This window comes from Penicillium chrysogenum (assembly GCF_028827035.1).
Source record: "Penicillium chrysogenum strain IBT 35668 chromosome Unknown utg000001l_segment0_segment0, whole genome shotgun sequence".
Classification (NCBI taxonomy): Eukaryota; Fungi; Ascomycota; class Eurotiomycetes; order Eurotiales; family Aspergillaceae; genus Penicillium; species Penicillium chrysogenum.
The window spans coordinates 4,707,925-4,731,605 of NW_026622749.1; the positions used below are offsets into that span (position 1 = coordinate 4,707,925).

Consider the following 23,681-nt stretch of genomic DNA (forward strand, 5'->3'; position numbering starts at 1 on the left):
ATGGTATAAAGAGTATAGAGAGGCAAGGCAAAGGTGAAAGCCCGACTCAGATACAAAAGCGAATTTGATTTCATTTCGTTAAAATATCGGTGCAACATCAGGGTATTGCATGTTTTCATAAACCATAACCCATAATGATTGAAAATGATCCCGCTAAACGCCGCTCATATGAAAGATCACAAGGGTACGCCGAGAACGCTGAATATGCTTAGAGAAGCAGACATGAAACGTTTGATCATGCAACAACTCGCCCAAAGACTCTGAAAATCGTCCTTACTCCTTTGTCTCCGCGGAACCATCGTCGGCCGACCCATCCACCTCCTCCATATCACTGCCGCTGGACTGGTCCATATCGAGATCATCATCAGAGTCACTGCCACCGAAAACATCGCTGTCGGCATCGCTCTCAGCCCAGAAGTCAATGTCTTCCTTCTCGACGGGCTCGCGGACGGGAGCATCGTGGGTGGGCATCTCGAAGTCGGCGGGAATATCGAGCTTGGACTTCTCGACATCGGCCTTCACAAGCCGGCGGTAGACCTCTGGTTCCTTGCGAAGCATGACGGCAGCGTCGACATTCGCAGGAGAGGAAGGCTCGGCATCGTCGAGGAGAGAGATGATGGAGATCAAAACCGACTCGACGCGTTGGGCAGGGGACCAGCGCTCCGAGGCAAGCTCGCCGGACATCGCATCTTCGCCGGGCGCGTGCAGGATTGAGATGCATAGTTGGCCATTGGTGTAGATGTTCGGGTGATGGAGAGGCTTCAGGAAGCGGAAATCTTAATAAAAAGTATCGTCAGCCATACTGAACCATGAGACGAAGGAGAGAAGATGTCATACTGGGCGGGGCATAGGGGTAGTTGGGCGGAAACGTCATGGAGGCTTTGAAGTAGCCGCCGTAGTACATGGAGTCCGGGTTAATCACGATCAGGGCGACCTCCCAGTTGAAAATGTCGTCATCGTGCAACTATGCAAAGTATGTCAGTAATCTGCAAGTGTAGAGATCTCAAAGATGATGATAATAAAATTGCGAGCTTACCTCGACGTGAACCCACTTCTCTTTGAGAAGGGCTTTGAATTCGTTCATGAGGATGCGCTCCGCCATGGTGACGATCCGGGAACGTTCAAGACAATGCACCAGGATAGAAGTCGCGGGCGATTGTGCGGGGGAGATCTATCTTATATAGGTAAAAAGCGGCGAGGCAGCGGTTGCCTATCCAAATTGAAGCCAAAGCGGCATTAATATGGCAATGTCGGGATCACGGGGGGGAGATCGGCTAGGCCCTTTGAGGCGGATGCCTGAGAATTCGGTGGCGACCCTGACTAAGAGGCATCGATGGATTCCCGGGCAGGCGCCACCGATTTTGCGATACAATAGAGTAATTTATAACCATCTAAAACTTTGAATATACTCATATCGTACATGCATTCATTCTGGATAGGTCGAGTATTAGTATGCTTAATACTTCAAATGTTGCATCTGTTGCATTCTTGATTGAATTCTTAATGCCAGTATATTAACTTAAGGTTTCCGAAACCTAAATTAACGCCTAAATTCAATGTATCTATGATGTGGTTCAATCTTCTATAGTTCTATTCTCTACTAAAAGTAAACCCCATTAGAACGAACTAATTGGAACGCAGGAAAAGGAATTCGGGATGTCAATGTCTTCGTTATGTCCACCCACACGTTATATGTATACCGAAATTATATACAAATTGAGACCTCCCAAATGTTCTAATGCCGCTCTGCTGCTATATCCCTAATTTGTTCGCTTCTAGCAACGTGCTATTTGTCCCAAAAGCATAATAATCGACTGGCTACTCCGCAGAGTAGCCACTAATCCCAGGAGGAAGCCGTAGGCACCAGCTTTCGCCGAGATACTTGGACTCGGAATCAGATGTTCCATTTAAGAAGTTGCCTTAGAATGCCTGTCTTAATATATGCATACATACGTACTTAAAAAGTGGCTTAATTTTGTGAAAGGAACTTTGCTATGTATAACGTTTGATGCCGATCTATGGATGACAGGTCATGAAGATATGCTTTCCTTGCTTTTCCACAGAACAAAGCCCTTTGGAATTTGCTGAAATTTAATCACAGTGTTGGGTTTCAATTTTTTCAAGGTCATCAATCATTTCGCCTACCCTTGGGCCAGACTCGGGAAGTGCGGTTAGCTCCAAGGTTCTCCATGGCTGCCCCTGGTTCTTATGAAAGATCCATGCCAGCATTACCACTGACTCCAAACGAGGCAAGCTGACCACCAAACAGGGACTCTAGCAGTTCCGTGCCATAGACGCCACTCATAGGGGAGTTATAGTCGGCTTCCCAGGCCAAATTAGTACTAAAACCTCGACCGATGAACTTCTGTGTATATCGGCGAAGCCTCACTTGCTCCCGTAGAGTGCGGAGAAAGGCCCACAGTTGTTCTTCCTTGCTATTGTCTTCTGAATCCCTATATTCTATATCCACGTGGGCAATGGTTTCCCAAGCTTGTTTTGCAGAGAACTGGAATATCACCCGGTAGATTCAACGTATTATCGTTGATAGCTCGTTGATCAGATGGAGCATTCCATGCAGTTGGGAGTGCCGGCAAATGTGCCACCGGAATACTCCGATATTAGGGTCGGTTAATAGGTTTTGATATGAGGAAATCAGGTTTTCGGCGTTTTCCATAGCCCCGTTCAGATCGAAATCGAGGACAAATCGGTAGGAGTAGCGTTAGGGCATGAGTTTATGACATACCTCTTTCGGGACGGGCTCCAGTAGCTATTATTTGTTGTGCCATCACGCTATTTCAGGAACTGATGATACAAAATCAGGCGGAGTTTATACTCACCAAGGCGACCAAGCTCCAGCGTGACTTTCTGAATAGGATCGTTAGCATGACAGAATTGTAGGTACCGTCTCTCGATTATCTCCACTGTTCTTTCAAGACATCTCTGGATCGTGTTAGAGCCAGCTGATAGCACGGGGGTTATGCCTAGCTGTCTCAGGCGGAGGGAAAGTTGGTAGCGATCGAGAGACATTGTCATATCGGTGAAACACTCGTTATTGTTATTTTCCCGTACATTTTGGACGATATCCTCGTCATTCATGTTCCCCGTTAACGCAGTCGCAAGTGTGGCAGGCCAAGTTTGGATTCCAGTGGGTTCAGGATCTACGCCACGTGCTTCGCTAGGCATGAAGTCGAGACTTTCAGAGTTATTAGTCCGAGTTCTGCTTAGCGTTCGAACGCGATACTTACCGGGACGTGCGAAAGTCGGCGAATCTCGCTAACAACGGGCCTGAATGGAAATTGTGCTGGCTTTTGTATTCGTCTCCGGTCTGCTAACGCCCCTGGGTCTACATGGAGAGAGTATGATCGAGCAACATGTAGTAACAGACCAGTCAAGCAGTATTGATATGGGACATCGATTCCATCACACGTGGCAACTGAAATACGATTGCGCGTCAGTACACGCCGAGAGCGCCTGAGAGGACTGTGAGTATGGGTTTTCGTACCAAAAACAGACAGCAAGCCGAGATTGAGTGGAGGTTAGGTCTTTCAAGGAGCTCAGATCGGACCAGACTCTGTTCGATAGCGAACGAAGGGCTTGTAAACAACCCTGCTTGAGCTGCCCAGGGGCTGTGTCCCGACCTGGAGGTGACGGGTCCCAGTGTTGCGGCTCGGATAAGCTAGTGAAGGCGCCGAATAACACGACAAAGAGAAGCGCCTCGAATGCTGCTGTTGGTCTTTTCTCAACTCCATTATCCTGTCCAACTTGTAGATAGTACTCTTGCATCTCCTGCAAGAATGTCGGTTTATGAATGATGCGCCCCAAACAAATTTGTTGACATGATACCTGCAGTGCTGCCTCAATCTTTGGCGGAATTCTCCCCGGCTTCATTGCTAACCACATTGGCCATCTCAATGTCATGGTTTTCATTGCATTCTTATCGGGATTTTCAATTCTTGCTTATTGGCTGCCAAAGTCGCCTTTTACCCATCCACTGGTGCTACTATCGGATTGTGCCGTGCTCCACGGCCTAGCAAGTAGTGAATTCGTCATTTGATGACCCACTGTGTGGTAGTGTTATGGGACGGTAAAGTCGAGCAGTTGGGCCCAGAGCTGGGCGCGTTCATGTTTGTCATCGCCATTGCGTATGTGTTAATCGGAGCTAATTTTGTGGATAATCAGGGCAAACATGCTGACAGCTACTTTAGGGCTCTAGCTGGATTGCCAATTCTTGGAGCAATCGCGGAGTCTATCTCGATTGGTTCAAAGGCCTCGTTGCCTTTGCCGGTGCTGTCATGAGTTTCGCGGGATTTCTTGCCTTTTTCGCACGATGAAGAAAGGTGGCCTTTGCATGGTGAAGGTGTAAGACAACGCAGGGAAATACGAACTATGATGTGCAACCTAGTCCCGGTTAGAAATAGTGCGTAACCCAATGTCCAAATAGTACATTCAGGTTCACGTGGGGTTTGGCATTCTGTCCAGAGAGAGTCCTCGCTTGTGGGCCTAAGGATTTGGCTACCAGCACGCTTCTTTAGGGGGATATGGTTGGACGGCATCTTGACCCGACTGGGTTTGAACCTGCCCAAAGCGTGGAGGGCCACCTACACCACAAGGAAGGGGGGGAGGGGGAAACGTCCAAGCTCAGTTTGACAGCGGACTTTGGCGCCGATTAGGTCTGTTTGCTGGCCTAGAGCTGGCTGTAGAGGGGTAAGCTGCGAGTAGGTAAGCTGCGAGTAAGCAGCCTGGGTACACTCATTTTACAGATGCTGCTTGCCGACTTAGTTACCGAAAGATATTTTACATAGTTACTACACACTTAGTTCCACAAGTTGATCAATCCACAGTACTGGGCCAAAATGAGTTCTACGGTGAATCCGGACGAAGTACAACATAAATAAACAAAGGCTGGAGAAGGACCAAGTGGGGAAGTTACGAAACCCCCCCAGATATATCGGCAGAGATCATCACTCGCAAATGACTCAACTGTTCGTCCGGTCTTCCCTAGCGCGATCATCTAATACTACCTTGGGACCTTGGAAGGAGCTAATGTATACGGAGGAGGTGTTTGAGGTCTACTGTGCCATTGGAATATCAATGTCTTACCTAGGTAGGAGATCGCCGTGGCCGAGGCAATTATATAAAAATGGGTAAACCCTAAATTCCTTTCTTTCTTTCTTTTTTCTTTTTTTTTGCAGCGATCATCTCCTTCCCCGCACGAGTCACTAAAAACTTTTTAAAAAAAATAAAGAAAAAAAGAAAAAAAAAAAAAAAAGAAAGGGAATTTTACACAAATTCATGACTCTGCCGTAACTCGCTTAAGACGGATTTCTATACCCTGGGAACCGGGCGGCAGATCGGCCCCGTCATCATTCTGGTCAAAATACAGGCGCCAAATCTCGCGACCATCGCCGATCTCGAGGTCTGCCTCTGATTGATCCCGCATCTCGTCTTCAGGTAACCTGACTGCCAGCCATCCCTCCCACCCGTCAAGCGTTATACACTGTTCGTCTTTCGTCCAGTCAAAGGGCCCACAAATGTGGCCCTCACTGTCGGGGCGCCCACCCCATCGCATCTGATGCGTGTTAACATCTAGGAACACCCAGCGCAAAGTGGGCGGTTGTTCGCCAGTGATGGTCACGACACCGGATGTATTATCAGGGGGAAATCCGGGTGTTTGTAGAAGCCGCCATTGAAGAGAGACATGGCGGAGCTGGGTTGTTTGGTGATATAAAGCTGAGAAAGAAACATGATTGGTTAGGGTTTTATTTTTATTTTTATCCCTTTCCCTCGTTCAGCTGGGTCGGTACTTACATTCCCGTCTCGCCCCACATATACACGAGCATTGTGAACCTGTTCGCGCTGGGTTTGAGTCCCCTTGTTGACTTCGCACATAGCCACTAGGTGACATCTTTGCTTGCGCGCTGTATCCTTCCGGTTGTTCTCTTGATCACGAGTGCCTTTAGTGGCCTCGTTTAGTCCGATAATGGTCGGCACCATGGCCGTCATCATGACTATCCCTAGCACCATCGCCGAAGAGTTAGCGTAAGGACCCGTGGAAATTTCGAGACTTCTCGTGCGTGTGTGTATAAGGTTGGAAACGGACGTAGGCGTATAACAACTAAATGCAGAGCTTTTAAAGTTTTCAGGTCTTGTCAGTATGGAATATGGAGATGACACTAGGGATAGACCAATCCACTTTGTCTCCAAACACTCTACGTCATCTTGCATACAAGCAAGATAGATAGACCAGATTGGATACCCCGAGCGTGAGCGTAGGGATGGGACCGAGATGTATGTGCAGATCTTCGAGGGAGCTCATTCAACTTTTTTCGTAGCTCAGCTAAGCCCTGGCGTGGAGCTAGAATTGATCTTTGTCGAATCAACTATCTCTCCCAGCCCCAGCAGCGTATATATCTTTTTTTTTCCTTCTCGACTATGAATCCTAGAAGTACTTAGCTATTCCCTGTTCTGTCTGTCGTTCTCTGCTCAGAACCTTATACCCTCATCTCAACCCTAACCTTCGCTAAACAATACAATGTCCCTCAGGTATACCTAAACCATCTCCTTCAACACCGTACCCCCGTCCTCAATGACCACTCCTTTACTTGAATCACTTTCATAATATCCAATTGCTTCCCATTGGCCCCCGTTATCCCCGACAATGACAAAGAAGACCAAGCCCCAAAAAGCCAAATCGAACAAACCACCCTCAAGCCACAGAATGCTACCGGGAAATCCCCACCATGTTCCTCTTCCAAATGATACAACTGAGGGCTTAAGTGAGACTGACTTTCCCCCGCTCCCAAATAGTCCCACCGCCGAAACCGTCCCAACGCTGGGCGGTCGCAAGGGCAACTCACCTGATGACACCGTTGGTGGCGTCGGCGAGACCGCCCAGAGCGCCCTGCCGAGCACCGGTGGCCTGTCAGTTCCCGGTGTCACCGATACTGGAAAGAAGAATGGCGAGGATGACAAGGGCAGCCTCCAGATCAAGATTCACCTCAACTTGCACGCAAAGGTCAAGCTTGAGCTGGACGCCCAGATCTACGGGGACATAGTCATTGGGCTGCTGTAATCATATTGGATCATGGAATTGAGTTTCACGGTTATGGTATGTATCGTGTTGGCTCTGGTGCTCCATACCTTCGTCGCGCTAGTGTCTATACGGTCATGATTGCATATGCATCTTCCGGATCTGGACTGACAGATTATTTTAGGGATTTGGACGCGAACGCCCAGAGTCAATGGCTGCCCAGGTGTGTTGCGCTTCGGATGTCATTGTATTTGTTGGGATGAGTGGCTCCCTCAGGCCCCTCCACCGTTTGTCAGGGCCTGCTTCTTTGCTAGATAGATCTCCCTTTTATTCCATACATAGTTATCTATCAGTGATATTTTTTCCCTTGAGCTTAGCTATTACCTACCTGGTAGTATTTAATGACCTATCTGGATTGCCGCCACAGTTTTATGGTACAATCGCGGGAGTGACTCGTGTAGTGGGTCCTGTAGAATCCTCCCATTGGTGAAGAAGTTGAGTTTCGGAGCGGGGTATCGGGTATCGTGGGCCGCTAGCGCGGTGCAGCTGGTGCCCGAGGAACTCCGGAAGGGGAGAGTACCTGTTGCAGGTACCTTGCACTTCTTGCACGATCTACTCCGTATGTTACAAAATAATGATACCCATGCATGATTTGGAATAAAAAAATGGGTCCAGTGTTTAGATACAATCAAGATCCCAATTATAATGTTTTATGTTTATTATTCGGAGTACTTCGGCATATACATGCAGTTATTAATGATTTACGGTCCCCCCGCGGTTGTGGATCCATCCATGAATGGATCCATATATCAAATGGTTACTAATCACCTGAAATAGCCCTGGAGGCTCGGCTATGACCACCCCTTTTTCGATTCCCTTTTCCCCACGGATTTCGCCGGAAGGGATTGGTCGCAGCTGACTCGGTACATCATTTTCACTCACTAAACCAGACCACAGGATTAGAATTAGCATTCCGGTGGACACTCGAGATCCCATCGGGGGATAATACTCGTCCCAAGCAAGTGATATTTAGTTAGTCCTTCTGGCACATCGCGAGTACGGAGTATGACACCCATGATTATGATATGCCGAACCCAAGTGGACCTCTTGGCGGGACTCGTCAGGATGGCCTGGTTTCCATACCGATCGACGAACAGTTCGTCTGAATTGCAGGGCCACTTTCTAAACTTTGGGCTAGTCTCCATTTTGGCTACCTACCCAGGTAGGTACGGCGTGCTTCGTACCGACACAATGGAATGAGGACCCACCTATGCCCCACACCATCTACTGACAGCGGGAAATTATAGCCGTGCACCGTGCTCAGCCAGCCACATCCACGGAGATGTCCTGATAATCCTCCCTTGGACGAAGTACGGAGTATAGTGAAACCAATCCTGCAGTCCGTGGTAACTATTTTCTACGCTAGTTGTAGCTCCGAGATCTAGGTATGGATAGCTTCGCTACCAGCTGAGGTGGATTCAGATATATCTGGCGCTGCTGCAAAAATGGGTCTTTCAAGGCAGGAAGAAGGAGCACATACCCGCCATCCCCATTATCCTGCAGGTTGTTTGATAACGATTTACGTTCGCATCGGCTGAGCTGGCTCCCGGGGACACTGGATGACACTCGCAACCCACATATGCCATCCACCCCTGTTGTAGTCCCTGCCATTGGATTATTTTGCCTCACCAGTAAAGTGGTCCGGGATCATTTCATGCGAGGTGGAACTCTAGATCATTCCAAAAGAGAAGACATGGCAGCAACTACGGAGTACATCTCTGAGAAACCGTAAATTCTTACCGAATTGGTCCACTTTCTACACTATAGCGCAGGGGGAGTCTAAATTTTTGGAAAAGTCAGGAATTGACGCGGGTGGTGTCTTGAGTACTGCTGCAGAATACAAAAGCGTGGCTTTCTCCACAAGTTGGACGACTTTTCTTTTTCCATCCTAATACTCATGATTTGTGTGTGGTAACAGCACTTATAATCTCCTCTCGAACCAGCCGGCCGGTTTGCGCCAAATATTTTGTTGCTTTAAGAGCTACTGCTCCAAAGAAGCTATATCGGACTCCAATCCTCCCCGACATACCCCTATTGCCATCCCTACCTCCAAGCAGTACTTTGAAAGTGTTACTGTCCATACCGGTTTGATTGTCAAAAAAGGATTCTCTCCAACTTCAACCGAGTCTATCACAAGCACAATGGCTCCTGGTATAATAGCCCCCGTCCCGGGCAATATCACATCCCCTTTCTACAGCAAGCTGCCCGGTAACTCTAGACAGGTCTCTGGTATGTCTAGTAAGTTCGACAATGACAACCACTCTAACAGTGGTATGTCGCGCTCCATGATGCCCCGGAAGTTCCACTCCGCTGTCAGCGCAAAGCTCTCTAGTGTGGTTCAAGGTCTGCGGCACCAGAGTGGCGCTGAGTTGGGTGTAAACGCGTCTTCTACGCTTTTTAATACCAACCACGCTACCATTTTAGAATGGATAGCCACCGAGCGCATGAGCCATCTGCCTCCCGAAGGGAGCAGCTATGATAAGGTGCTAGCTTGGGCCCAGCTCTTCGTTGAGCGCCTACACTCCTTTGACGAGGCTATTGGCAACTTTGAGGGAAATAGCTGGCTCGCTGCTCAGCTCTCTTACGGATACTGTGCAATGCTCCTCGAGGTATGTACCGATATATTAAGTCATATGGTTCTTGAATACTGATTCCTGTTAGCTTGGTAAAGAAAATGCGCCAGCTCTGATGGCTTCCTTCGGGTTTTTCTACAGCACTTCTTCAGCTCTGGTGAACCTGCTTGAGCGCACTGAACTCTTCACTGTTTCCCAGACGATCAAGGACCAGCTGGTTGAGGCACTGGCTGACCTTGTCTCTTTGGTCGCCAGTGTTTCCACTCACTTCCACCAGTCTATCTACGCACTCTCTGAGGGATCAATCTCCATCAACATCTATGAGACCTTCACTGATCAGATCGAGTCTTTCCGTGAGCGCTGCACGAAGATTTCAGACACCATGTGGAGACACCAGCTCGCGCAGGAGAACAAGGACCCCGAAAACGGTAAGAACCTTTTGCATCGTTTTAGCATTGGAGAATGGGAACGATACTAATTACTTTCAACTATCTTTTAGTGGCCGTTGTCAAGTCCGTTCAAACCTGGCTGTCCCCGGAGGACCGCGTCCTCACCCACCTCGCCGAGAACACCTCCCATCTTGCGCACGAGCGGGAGGAGATGACCTGCCTCTGGATGAACTCATACTTGAACCACTTCCTCAAGAGTGACAACCACGTTCTCGCATTTACTGGTGCCCTTGGATCTGGAAAGACCGTCCTCGCCTCCGTTATTGTCGACCGTCTGCAGGACCACATCGGCGGTGTTACATACAAGTCATTGTTCATCCCGATCAATTCTAGAATCCCAGCAGAGACCACGCCTATCGCCATTGCGAAGACAATTCTCTTCCAGCTCTTTGAGAAGCGCATTGGTAACGTCCAGCTGCTGCAAATTCTGCACGAGGCCTACGACGCCAGCAAGAAGGCCACCAACGAAACGGAATACGAGAACATTCTCTGGAATGCTCTGGAGAATGCCTTGAGCGCAGCTCTTGCCCGCGCTAAACACCTTGTTATCGTTGTTGATGGCGTTGATGAGGCTTCTTGCGGCGAGGCACCCTTGCTCCAGAAGCTGATTGCTGCCACCTCCAACGGAGTCAACGTCAAGCTGATCACTCTTGGTGCCGAGAAGCCCCAGACTTCTGCCAGCCTTATGCATGTCCCAATTGGCGGTGACCGCATTGCTGATGACATTTCCACCGTCGTCCGAAGCAACTTCACCGGCGCCAAGTTGCCTGGCACCAAGGTCTTCTTGTCTATGGATGAGATGGAGCAGGAGACCCTCGTTGACCAAATTAGCGAGGCCTCTCGCGGTTCCTTCTTATGGGCTAAGCTCTGCACCAAGCGCGCTCGCCTTGAGCATACCCCCGATGCCCTCCGCAAGGTCGTCGACACTATTGTCAAGGGCAAGCCCACCATTGCCGATTTTATTCTCCACAGCATCCAGGCTCCCGAGGTCACCGAAGAGGCCAAGCTCATGCTGCTTTGGCTCGCTACAGCTGACCGTCCTCTGTTGACAAGTGAGCTCACCAGCTTGGCTTCTATCGAGCCGGAGAAGCAGATTGTTACTGATCGCAAGGTCAACATCCGCCAAGTCTTGAAGCCCTTGAACTCCATCATCTTCATGCAGGATGGCCAGGTGTACCTTCGTCACGGTCTAATCAGAACCGCCGTCTTGCATGTCTTCTCCAAGGGCAAACTGATTCCCACGGTCAAGGACCTTCACGCTGACCTTGTCGCCCGCCTCTTGGTCTACATCAAGCACACTGTTCCTGAACAACATGAGCCTTCCCTCAACCCCCTTGATGGTCGTGATATCAGCCCTCGTGTGAAAGCCCACCCTCTCCTTGACTTTGCCATTCGCTACTGGCCTCGTCACTTGAGACAGACCACAGTCTTCACCACCGGTGGCAATGCCCCCACCGCTAAGGAATTTGGCAAGGTATTCCCAACCAGCGTTACCCTCCTACTGCTCCAGAACACTCTCTGGAACAACTTCTCCACGCCGACCCTGCTGTCATACCATACCACTGTTACCAACCTGTTCCGCGAGATCTTGGGGATCAATCACCCTGCAACCCTCCAGTCCATGATCTCGTTGGCTCTGTTGTACCGTGAGCTCAACCAACCTCAAGAGGCCATCCATCTTATCTACCAGATTACCACCACCAGTCGCACTTTGCTCAGTACCACCCACACCATCACGATGCAGATGGCTCTCCTGTTCCTTGACCTGACTGTTGACATGGTCACTACTACCAAGTCGGATGTCATGACAAGGCGTGAGGAGCTTCTCATCATCATTGTCGAGTGCTATCAGACTCACTACGGCGAGAAGTCCGAGAAGACCATCAACATCATGAAGACTCTGATTGAGCACTACCGCGTGACCAAGCAAGAGGAAAAGATCCAGACTTGGACTCTCAAGATCCAGAGTCTTACCACAACCAAGTACGACAGCGATGGTTTTCGCGATCTCAGTGTTCAACTGAACGGCCCCAAGCAGGACACAGGAGCCGTAGGTGCCACAGGTATTCACTTCCGCCTTGATGCTGAGTACGACGAGCTTCACGAAAAGTCCGAGTCGTTCGAGGGCCAGATCACTATGGCCGAGAAGTACACTGCCCAAGGCCTCCTCGACCTGGCCGAACGTGTGTATGTTGAGCTTTGGCAGCAGGCTAAGACCCAGGAACACAAGCTGCAGTCTATCCTTGCTTACTCGAAGTTCTTGACTTCCCAGAAAAGAGAGCATGAGGTTTCTTCCATCCTATCCAGCGTCTGGGAAGAGCTCAAGAACAGTACTCACACTCTTTCTGAGACATCGACTTCGCACTTCGAGCAGATTGCCAAAGTGATGATCACCGTTGGTCTCACCGTCACAGCCTTGAATATCTTCAAGTACTGTGCCTCGTTCTACCAGCGTACCAACCGTACCTCATCCTACTCCGAGGTTCAGAAGCACATTGTGTCCACCTCAAAACATGTCAAGGAGCAGGCCAGCTCTTCGTCGTCGTACTTCTCCGAGACCACCCTAGAGGAGATTGTCTACGAGGCTTCCAGTTCCTCCAAGCTCGACCAAAGCTCGTTCACTGCTACCAGTACTTTGCTGGAGATGTACACCAAGGAGCACCGCTGGAAGGATGCCAGCCGTCTCCTCAAGAAGGTTCTCCATGGTATTTGGCCTTCCTTGTTCGCTCCTTCCATCCAGGATGTTGTTCTGCCACAGGAGCACACTGACAAGGCCGTGGAGCTTGCTGAGCGTTTGAGCCAGTGCTACCACTACCGCCGTCGCTTCGCCCGCGAGGAAGGTATTCGCGTCCGTGTGCATCGCGCGGTCCGTGCCGCCCGGCCAGTGGGTGACAAGCTGCGGGAGACTATCAAGGATCAGCTGATCGTCTTCTTCGAGCGGTCTTCCCAGCCCGACAAGGTGATCACCACCTACCAAGAGCTTTTGGACGACTACACCGAGCACTACAGCCCTGAACACCCCACTGTGGTCAAGACCCTGTTCACTTTGGCTGAGCTTACTCGTCCTCGCCCCGTGTTTGTGGACTACTACCAACGCATCGTTCGCGCCTTGAACAAGGACTCACCGGTCATCAAGCCCGAGGCATTAGAGCCCATCATCATCGTTGCAACTGAGCTGTGGGCCCAAACCCGCTACACTGATGCCGTTCACTACTTCACCCTGCTCTTCACCACTTTCTTGAACCAGCCCAAGCAGAGTCCCAAGTTCCAGGATGTAACGTTTGTGCAGAGTGTCTTCGAACGATACACTCACTGCCTGCGCAACAATCGCACTGAATTCACCTTTATCCACAAGGTCACCACCGAGTTCTACAACAAGGTCAAAACAGTATTCGGAGCCATTGCCACGATAACCATCCAGGCTACCCTGACCCTTGCCAAGGTGAGCCGGGAGAGCAAGACCTACGAGAGTAACGCCATCGCTCTCTACGAGGAGCTGCTCAAGCTCAAGCCTGCCGGCGTTAACCTTGAAGAGATTGAGGCCACCCTTGACGGTATCTTTGAGGAGCAAATCGCCAGCGCTACCTCGCAGTCTCAGTCCGTTTCTTCCGAGCAGACGAAGCGTGTCACTAAAATCTTGCACAAGCGTATTGAGTCCGCTCGCGAGACATACGGCTGGGCTCACGAGGAGACCCTCACTAGACTTGAGGAGGTAATTTCATTCCACTCCAGCCACAATAACACCCAGATTGTGTCCAAGGAGCTCCACGAGTCAACGAAGCAGATACTGTCCTCTGAGACCTCTTCGGAGCGTCTTGTTGCCGCAGCCACCACCATTGCTACTGGCTACATCTCTACCAGCCAGGCTCAGAAGGCCGTTGAGCTGTCCCAGGAGCTCTATCGCCAGATCGTCATGAAGGACACCTCCAACTCGAAGGAGATCCAGATCGATGTCTCATCCAAGGGCCGCCAAAGCCTTGTCTTCTTGGCCCAGCTTGAACACTGCCTGCGCCAGGGTACCACCAGCGTCACTGAAATTTTCGCCTCTTTGACCACCGAGTATGTCTACTTCGAGGAGTTCCGAAGCCACATCAAGTCCAAGAGCAACTCTTTCTACACAGTCTCGGTTTCTGCTACCCGTCTCTACAACTTCCTGCTCGCCAACAAGCGCCGCGTTGCTGCTAACAGTGTCTTCAACGACTTTGTCACTTATTTCGTCTCCAGCGAAGGAGCACGTATCAAGTTGACTGAGACTGCTCAGGTGACTGTCTTCCTCCAGACCATCATCGGCTACCTCACTCAGCACCAGTCCTCGAACTTCGTCCGCTCGGTCGGTATTGTCTCCAATGCCAAGGTGCTCGAGCTGCTTGAGGCTAAGAACTACGATGGTGCTATTAACCTTGCCCTGGCTTCGTTCCGCTACATTTCAGCGCACGATGTCTACCGCACCCCTGAGATTGTCAAGTTCGTCTTCACCCTGGGTCTGTTGATCTCTGGCCACAGCCTCAACCCCCAGCCGGCAGCGGCTGTTCAGAAGAAGCTGCGTGGCGTGTCCGTGGGCATCATTCAGGAGGTCATTCGCGTCATCATTGACCTAAAGATCAACCTGGCCCAGATTAACTTGGACTACCTGAACACCCTCATAGGTCTCCTCGGTGAGAAGCAAGACTACAAGAACCTCGTTTGGCTGCTCGGCGATCTCTGGAATAGCCGCAACAAGCAAGCGAACTGGAACCCCTCCATCACCCTCGACCTGGCCCGCCGGTATATCCTGGCCCGTTTCTTGGTTGGCGATTCCATCAAGGCCACGCGCCTGGCTGAGGACATCGTGTACAACTGCCGCCGCGTCAACGGCGCTCGCCACACGAGCACCCTCGAGATGTCCACCCTGCTCTCGCAGCTGTACACCGCGATCGCGCAGCGCTACCAGTCCGAAAAGAACGGCCAGCACATGGCCAACAAGTACTACAAGAAGAGCGCCGGTGTGCACGAGAGCCTCCTACGCGTCTTGGTCGACCCCTCGCTTGCCGAGTTCGAAGGTGCCCTCGACGGCAGCTTCAGCATGGATGGCTCCACCTACGACCTGAACATGCATGAGCAGGGCTCCGACAGCGGATACTCGCTGACTAGCGGCGAGCATGTCCGAGCCCACCTCAACCTGCTCAAGCTCTCCGTTCAGCGACTAGGTGACTGGCCCAAGGAATACAGCGAGTACAAGGCTCTCAACGACAGTCTCTATGCGGAGTTCGGCGATGAGCTGAATGGTTTCGAGGGTGTTGAGAAGTGGGACCTGAAGGCCTTCGGTTCCGGCAAAGCTGCCAGCTCTGATGACACATTGGATGTGAAAGCCTTCACTTGGTCTATTCAGCTCGGCCAGCAGAATGGCGAGGTTGAGGAGGAGCTGTAATATGTTGTCTCCATAATATGTAAATATGCATTCTTGGGGTGTATGCCTGAGGTCATTAATTGGGTGCCTCAGGTAGCTACATTCAGTAATTAGTCGGGAGCTTTCCCAAGGTTGTCTCCTTGTCTCCTTCCCAATACAATTCTTTCCCTGCAGTATCAGATGTCACATAACAGATTCATTCAATCGTTTACTCAGGTTCCCAAGGATATGTTCCGCGTGAACTCGGGCATCTCCATCCGCCTACGGGCTTGGCCAGGTCCTAGGCGACCACACGGCGTGTTCGACCTCCTCACAACTGCAGGAAAAGTACAACCCAAGGCTCTTGACCCAGCTACTTATTACTGTAAATCTACGGTAATCAAATAAATTGCCTCACGGCACTAATATACCTCAGTCCCCAATGGTGCTTCCATGCGCCCCAACTCAAGGACACAGCAGAACCTCGTCCGCACTGCCAAACCCTGGGGCGGCCACGCTATTTACGTATACGCTATTATGGCTGGTTTGTTCCTCTAAGTGCTTGAAACTGTTTTCCTCTACTCACTAAGGCTCTATAGGCACCGTTCTCCCTAATGATCTCATCCTTGTCCACGAGTTTCGCGACCATTACTCGCTACAAGCACGGAAGGAGATGACAGTGGAAGGTACAAATGACGCAGTCTTTTCATACAAGTAAGGATACTAGCTCACAATGCCATATAGAACTGAATGCGAAAATTGAAGCTCTTCTGGCTAAAAGGGGCAGAGATTCACCAGGGATGAATGGCTGCAGCAATACCCTCGGGCGACCGAGTGAATTTTCCGGACGAACTTTTTCGTCTTACAGTTTGTGCTCCTTTTAGTATGAAAGAAGCCACCGACAAATTCCTATCCACCTCCTCTCCTCCGTTCGCTGTATACACAATAGGCAAGTATCTATAAATTAAAGGAGACTACACTACCTTCTGAGCACCTAAGGCTGTCTTTCGTTAACGCTAACCTTAAGGCTGGAAATATGAACTGTATTATCGCTGTTGGAAGAATCAGTAGTCTATAGTACGATGGATGTATACAGTACCTTATGTGCTAGGTATACCTTCCAGGTTGTGATGTGATTAGTTCGTCATCGAGCTCTCCTTCCAACCTCTCTCTTAGCACCAGGTACATATGTATATCTCCTTTAGAGGTTACGTACTTCAATAATATCGCCAGTATAGCGATGTTACAAAATATCTTTCGTCATGTGCAGGGCCCTGGCCTTAGCATCTCACGAGTCCGAAATCGCCGTTTCTCATATGTGTCGAGGCACTCCGATTTTCCAGCAAGCTTGTATCAGTTTCAGATACACCGCGACTCGGGGCTCTATGACAGGGCCTTTAGACAAGATGACTGGGAATACGAGGACGGAGTAGTAGTCAGTGCGGACGGCTTGGTGCACCCTAATATAACTGCCGATTGTATGCGAATACAAGCTTCATATCATTGGCCTGCTAACGTATCCAGTTTCTAATGGCGCAGTATTTATGCCGAATACGCACTACATGCAGGAGGTCACACGGAGGTCGAATGATTATTACTTAGAAGACGTAGAAAGTGGTAAGCCCGCCGCTGAAGCTCATTATTTATGCCTACCCAAAGGTGATTTGACGCCCTTGTCGAAAGGTGCAAAACTAATCCTCTATATTATAAGGCACTGTTATCCCAAAATCGTTGATTCTTTTCCGTGAGCATACTTCTCGGTTCTCCCTACAACCTGCGCATCCCATGTCACTAGATAGTATGCTCAAGATTTGGAAGTCCCTGGGAGAAGAAGAAGAAGCTGACATATAGTGAAGCTCTAAACAAGACTCTGAGTCAGTTTTATCTTGATTTTGGACGCGTTTTCAATCCAGACGCTTGGCTCGATATGAACCCCTACCATGGAGCATTTTCTGATCACGAGGAAGAGTGGATGAACTACTGATATGTGTGGATTGTACGTTGTTCATAATTGAATACCTGCTATACTAGAGTATCGAATTGGTCACGTCCGATGCGTACATATATGTATGATGGATGCATGTAGTTGAAACGTATAAAAGACGTTAAGACGATAAGACGATAAAGCAACTGAGACAGGTCATCTGAACTGAAACATTGCAGGAATTTACCCCTCGGGCTCCCAAAGGAGTTTAAGTCGAGAAGATGGTAATAGTACCCCCAGCAGAAAATATTATTAAGGGTACATGGTACCTCACTCCACCACCAAATTTTGGTGGCGACCGATGTCACCCTCTACCCGGAGTCCGTCCACCGCCGGTTTTGGAACATTTGCCATCTTCTCTCTCTCTGATTCTTCCCACCCCCTCCATATCTCACGCACTTCGAATATATTCGGTCATTCTTGCTTTGCAGAGTCTGAGTAGCTCCTCCCGCCTACTCTTCTGCCTCAACGGCCCTCGGTCCCGGAACCCTCACCCCAGCGTCACAGCTCATCTCGACTTTGCGATGCTAGGCTTGTCCGGCAAACCAGTGAAATATTGTTGCTAAAGGGGTAGTTTACAATAATCAAAACCCGGTCGCATTACCCATCTATTACTGTCGCCAGCTGCAAGGCTGCGTGATCGAGTCGCGCGAGGTCCGAGAGCTTCGGTTTTTGCAAGCTCCGCGGAATATGCTGCCGCAATGTCAAGGCCCTGTCTGGGCCATTGACGACCTGTCTCGTTGCTTCCAGCGCAAGTGAGTCTACACCAATGGCAATTCCGACCGTTAAAAAAAATTTAACGCTGATCATGGGATATTTCAAATAGCATTCTTCAGGTCTTACTTCCCCTCACAGTCTGCGGCGCTTCGCTGCTGCTGATCCTAATTCGCCTCGCTCATCGATATGTCCTCACCCGGCAAGGTGTTGCTTACAAGGTCCTCCCAAATAATGACTCCGAAGATGAGGTCCCCAGTGCGACGCAGGAAAACGACGATACGATGCTATGCCAAGCTGTACAACACGAACAATCCCAGATCGAGGTCAACCGCCCGCGTGGAGAGATCACCGTTGTATTACTCGAAATCACAGCCTTGATTGGACAAATTGCACTATACATCGTCATTTTGTCGACTCATGCCTGGGGCCGACATGGAAGCCTTCCCGCTGTGGCTGGACTTGTATCGTGGGGCTATATCCTTTTCTTGGTGCTGGTCCGGTTCCTCCTATCGACCATGGATCTTTTCTCCGCGCCCAGGCTATGGACCCATACCGCAATCCTATACGGCTTCCAGTGGTTGTTCAACGTCATGGTGTTCCGATCCGCCATTATCCACCCCTTGTCTCAGAATGCCCTGATTCTCAGCAGCATTCAGTTCTCTCTCAGTACGGTGCTGCTGCTCATTGCCCTCACCACTCGACGAGGCAACAAGCCTGTTCTGATTGAGCGCGAAGATGGATTGGAGCCTCCGACGCATCCCATGGCCAGTTTGTTGTCTCTCGCAACATTTGCCTGGCTCGACCCATTGGTCCTGAAGGGCTATCGCCAACCCCTGGAGCTCGAGGATGTTTGGAACCTGACCCCGTCCCAGAAGGCTGCGAACGTGCTTACCGACTTCCGCAAGAGACAAATGAAGGGCTCTTTGGCATGGAAATTGCTGAGGTTCTTCATGGGAACACTTCTAAAGCAGGGTGCCTGGACAGTTTTCGCCAACTTGTTCGTTTTCATGCCTAGTTTACTGCTCAAGGCGATCCTCGAGTACGTCGAAGACCCCCGGTCGACTACGCCTAATGCGGCTTGGTTGTTCGCCATTCTGCTTTTCTGTTGCGCTGCGGTCCAGGGTGTGGCAGATGGACAAGCCTTATTCATTGGTCGCAAGATGGGTGTGAAAGTCCGTGCCATCATTATCGGTGAAATCTATGCCAAAGCTCTTCGCCGCAAGGCAGGCGCTTCAGTGGAGGCTACCAAGAAAACCGCGGAAGATCCAATTTTGCCCAAGGATAAGAAGAAAAAGCTCTTTTCCTTTGGACGCAAGAAGAAGGCCGCGAATGGAAATGATGCCGAGGCTGGCAACAAACCAGATACGCCAGCGGAGGAACCCCTCCAAGCCAATGTTGGCACAATTATCAACTTGATGGCGATCGACTCGTTCAAGGTAAGCGAGGTTGGCGCCTATCTCCACTTCTTGTGGGCTAGTGTGCCAGTGCAGATCATAGTGGCGATTACTCTGCTCTATCACATCATGGGTTTCAGCTCATTTGCTGGCATTGCCCTGATGGCCCTCATGCTGCCTATCAACCTGTTCATCGCCCGCCAGTTCAACAAGGTCCAGAACCAGATCCTGAAGGGCACCGATGCCCGTATTCACGCCACTAACGAAGTTCTCCAAAACATCCGTATCATCAAATACTTTGCCTGGGAGCAGCGATTCCAAGACATCGTTGGCGAGAAGCGCAAGACCGAACTAAAAGCCCTGCGCAGGCGATACATCCTCTGGTCCTCCGCCGCAACTGTCTGGTACGGCACGCCTATTCTCATTACGTTCATGTCCTTCTTCTTGTACACCGTGGTCGAGAAAAAACAATTGACCCCTTCGATCGCGTTCCCTGCCTTGTCCATGTTCTCTTTGCTGCGTGTGCCCTTGGACCAGCTCGCGGACATGGTAGCCCACGTTCAGGAATGCAAGGTTTCTCTAGACCGTGTGGATAAGTACCTGAACGAGGAGGAAACGGGCAAATATGATCAGCTCCGTGATAGTGCTACTGCAGGAACACCTGCCAAGATTGGTCTTGAAAAGGCAACCCTATCTTGGAACAGCTCCAATGCTGACCCCAAAGATACGGGATCCACTAATGGCGACTTGGATGCTTTCCGTTTGATCAATGTCGACGTCGAATTCCTTGTTGGCAAGCTTAACATCATTGTTGGTCCTACTGGATCTGGAAAGACGTCCCTGCTCATGGCTTTGCTTGGTGAAATGAAACTTCTCGAGGGTCGTGTTCACCTCCCCGGTGGAATGTCCAACAGGGCAGACCTCCCAGTTGATCCTGAGACTGGTCTGGTTGACAGCATTGCTTACTGTGCCCAGGAAGCGTGGTTGGTCAACGACACCGTAAAGGAAAATATCATCTTCGCCTCTCCCTATGATGAGCGTCGCTATCGCGCCGTGCTAAAGGCATGTGCTCTGGAACGTGACCTTGCTATCCTTGATGCTGGTGATCAAACTCTTGTTGGCGAGAAGGGCATCAGTTTGTCTGGTGGCCAGAAGCAGCGAATCTCTCTTGCCCGCGCTGTCTACAGCAGTGGCCGCCACTTGCTGCTAGATGACTGTCTCTCTGCTGTTGACTCTCACACCGCTAAGCACATCTTCCGTCAAGCTCTTACAGGCCCTCTGATGCTGAACCGCACATGCATTTTGGTAACACATAATGTTGCTTTGACTGTCCCCCAATCCGATCACGTTGTGGTACTCGAGAACGGCAGAATTGCCGCCCAGGGTCGCCCCAACGATGTCGCCGCTACTGGTGCATTGGGCGATGAGTTCCTTAAGTCTCGACCTGATTCCCGGCCCGGCTCCCGTGGAGTCTCCCGTGCGCCATCGAACCATGAATCAGAGGATGAAGATTTGAACGGCTCTCCGAATGGAAAGCCAGAAGACAAGGCCAAGCTCTCTGAATCCAAGGCTACTGGTAGTATCAAGTGGTCGACTGTCAGCATGTACCTCCGTGCCATGGGCCCATGGTACTATTGGATCGGTGCTGTTCTTGTGTTCTGCTTGCAGCAATTGGGTTCTGTTTCTACCAACCTCTGGATTAGACAGTGGGCAAACTCTTACCACACCTCCAAGGTCCGGGCCGAAGATGCCGGGCAATATGCCGCAGTGGCCCACCTCAAGGCCCCCACTTTCAATGTTGGAAGTGTGGGGCGCGTGAGCAGCTGGAGTCTGCCCCAGCTTGGCTCAAGCTCTACCAGCGAGCCTGGTGGTCAAGTGAACGTGGCTTATTACCTGGGCGTCTATGCGCTCCTAGGATTCCTCTATATCGCAATCTCTCTGTCTAGGGAAGCTGTTTTGTTCTGGGGTTCTCTCCATGCATCATGGAAGATTCATGATCGTCTTCTCAGCGCGGTCATGCATGCCAAGTTCCGATTCTTTGACTCCACGCCTCTTGGACAACTGATGAACCGGTTCTCCAAGGATGTTGAGTCTGTCGATCAGGAAGTCGCCCCTGTAGCTATCGGCATGCTCCACAGTCTGGCATCTGTGATTATGATTGTCATTCTGATCTCGTGGATCACGCCAGGTTTCTTAATTGCTGGCGTGTTCATCACCCTGGTGTACACTGCCCTCGGTGCTGTCTATTTGAACTCTTCCCGAGACCTCAAGCGTCTGGAATCTGTGCAGCGCAGTCCGCTTTACCAGCAGTTCGGTGAGACCCTGAATGGTATCGTCACCATTCGTGCTTATGGTGATGGCCCTCGCTTCATGGTTGACAACCATCGCCGCATCAATGCTTACAACCGGCCACACATCTACCTCTGGGCTAGCAACCGCTGGCTCGCCCTGCGTGTTGACTGGACCGGTGCTCTGGTCTCGTTCTTCTCGGCTACATTTGTGTTGTTGAACGTTGGAACGATCGATGCAGGTGCCGCCGGTCTTTCACTGACATACGCCGTCACTTTCACAGAGAACGTCCTCTGGCTTGTGCGTCTGTACTCCGAGGTTCAGCAAAACATGAACTCCGTTGAGCGTGTAAGAGAATATCTTGACGTCGACCAGGAAGCAGCTTCTGTTATCGAAGAATCACGACCTGCGCCTGATTGGCCCAGCCAAGGTGCGGTCGAGTTCAAGAAGTATAGTACGCGGTACCGACCTGATCTGGACCCGGTTCTCAAGGAGGTCTCGTTCTCTGTAAAGGCCGGCGAAAAGGTCGGCATTGTGGGTCGTACAGGCGCTGGCAAGAGTTCTCTCGCGCTGGCTCTCTTCCGCGGTCTCGAGGCCGAGAAGGGTCAGATCATCATTGACGGCGTTGACATCGGGTCAATCGGACTGCGGGACTTGCGCGAGGCTATTACTATTGTCCCCCAGGATCCCACCCTTTTCACAGGAACCCTCCGCAGCAACCTCGATCCATTCGGTCTGTTCAGCGACGAGCAGATCTTCACAGCCCTCCGTCGTGTACACTTAATCGGTTCCAGTACCTCAGGCACCGCAACTCCCACAACCTCAAGCACCGTCACCGCGACGGAAAACAACGCCAACGGCAACGGCAACGCCAATGGTGTTAGCAGCAGCGCCGTGACAGTAATTGACAATAAAAACGTCTTCCACAACCTCGACAGCCAGGTCTCGGAGTCCGGTTCCAACCTCTCCCAAGGCCAGCGCCAACTCCTCTGTCTCGCCCGGGCCCTGCTCAAGAACCCCCGCGTCTTGATGATGGACGAAGCAACCGCCTCCATCGACTATGCCACCGACGCCAAGATCCAAGAGACTCTCCGCGAACTGGGAAATAGCACAATCATCACGATCGCACACCGTCTGCAGACCATCATCGACTACGACAAGGTGCTTGTTCTCGACCACGGCCGCGTCATCGAGTACGACCATCCCTGGTCCCTCATTAACAAAGAGGACGGCCTCTTCCGCAGCATGTGCGATAACAGCGGGAACATGGATGTTCTCCTGGATGGGGCTCAGCGCGCTTGGACCCAGAAACGTCTCGTCGATGATTCTTAAACGGCGCTGTTCTTTTCTTTATTTCTATCTTATAGAATCTCTCGCGTACATATCCATTGTTACCTAACTATTTTGTCTATTACCTTTTATTGGTTTCTCCCCTCGCTCATTCCTCGGGGCGGGGGTGCAAAAAAAAAAGAGAGAGCGAGAGAGACCTCAATGTAATCATCATTTTCCGGCCTAGAGGCTTTATCAATATCATCTATTTCAATGCTTTCATTGTTCTGCTCATGGCTTATTCCCGACTCTACTGACTTGCACCCCTGCGGCTTCGATTGCTTTGGTATCTTCTTATCTGGTATATTTAACATCTATGCGCCTGCTATCTGTAATCTTACGTCTATTCCATCATTAATGGTACATTTCAGGATCTATGCTTCTGTTAGAGAATGAGAAAAATGCTTACTATATTACTTGAGATGGTGTAGAGTTCTTGCAAATATACCATTAGCTTGGTGAGCTATGTGCTGTCTGCTAGGTAGGCTAAA

At 50.5% G+C, this 23,681-nt stretch overlaps 7 protein-coding genes across 7 annotated transcripts; 4 read left to right on the forward strand and 3 right to left on the reverse strand.

The window, feature by feature from the left end:
- Positions 1 to 273: 273 nt before the first annotated feature.
- On the reverse strand, positions 274 to 1,102 carry N7489_001867 (uncharacterized protein; the record flags this gene model as incomplete). Its single annotated transcript, XM_056707622.1, has 3 exons — positions 274 to 776; positions 838 to 964; positions 1,037 to 1,102. 3 exons carry the CDS (start codon positions 1,100 to 1,102, stop codon positions 274 to 276), a joined length of 696 nt encoding a protein of 231 aa, XP_056571924.1.
- A 1,104-nt stretch (positions 1,103 to 2,206) lies between these two features.
- Positions 2,207 to 2,786, reverse strand: N7489_001868 (uncharacterized protein; the record flags this gene model as incomplete). Its single annotated transcript, XM_056707623.1, has 2 exons — positions 2,207 to 2,490; positions 2,744 to 2,786. The coding sequence occupies 2 exons, from the start codon at positions 2,784 to 2,786 to the stop codon at positions 2,207 to 2,209; spliced, it is 327 nt and encodes a 108-aa protein (XP_056571925.1).
- Positions 2,787 to 5,290: 2,504 nt separating this feature from the next.
- On the reverse strand, positions 5,291 to 6,024 carry N7489_001869 (uncharacterized protein; the record flags this gene model as incomplete). The annotated part of the gene is made up of 2 exons (XM_056707624.1): positions 5,291 to 5,707; positions 5,809 to 6,024. 2 exons carry the CDS (start codon positions 6,022 to 6,024, stop codon positions 5,291 to 5,293), a joined length of 633 nt encoding a protein of 210 aa, XP_056571926.1.
- A 634-nt stretch (positions 6,025 to 6,658) lies between these two features.
- On the forward strand, positions 6,659 to 7,072 carry N7489_001870 (uncharacterized protein; the record flags this gene model as incomplete). Its single annotated transcript, XM_056707625.1, has 1 exon — positions 6,659 to 7,072. The coding sequence occupies one exon, from the start codon at positions 6,659 to 6,661 to the stop codon at positions 7,070 to 7,072; it is 414 nt and encodes a 137-aa protein (XP_056571927.1).
- A 2,159-nt stretch (positions 7,073 to 9,231) lies between these two features.
- Positions 9,232 to 15,519, forward strand: N7489_001871 (NACHT domain protein; the record flags this gene model as incomplete). Its single annotated transcript, XM_056707626.1, has 3 exons — positions 9,232 to 9,699; positions 9,752 to 10,091; positions 10,163 to 15,519. The coding sequence occupies 3 exons, from the start codon at positions 9,232 to 9,234 to the stop codon at positions 15,517 to 15,519; spliced, it is 6,165 nt and encodes a 2,054-aa protein (XP_056571928.1).
- Positions 15,520 to 16,717: 1,198 nt separating this feature from the next.
- On the forward strand, positions 16,718 to 17,461 carry N7489_001872 (uncharacterized protein; the record flags this gene model as incomplete). Its single annotated transcript, XM_056707627.1, has 4 exons — positions 16,718 to 16,955; positions 17,002 to 17,160; positions 17,189 to 17,275; positions 17,334 to 17,461. 4 exons carry the CDS (start codon positions 16,718 to 16,720, stop codon positions 17,459 to 17,461), a joined length of 612 nt encoding a protein of 203 aa, XP_056571929.1.
- A 690-nt stretch (positions 17,462 to 18,151) lies between these two features.
- N7489_001873 (uncharacterized protein) lies at positions 18,152 to 23,193 on the forward strand (the record flags this gene model as incomplete). Its single annotated transcript, XM_056707628.1, has 2 exons — positions 18,152 to 18,216; positions 18,288 to 23,193. The coding sequence occupies 2 exons, from the start codon at positions 18,152 to 18,154 to the stop codon at positions 23,191 to 23,193; spliced, it is 4,971 nt and encodes a 1,656-aa protein (XP_056571930.1).
- Between the last annotated feature and the right edge of the window lie 488 nt (positions 23,194 to 23,681).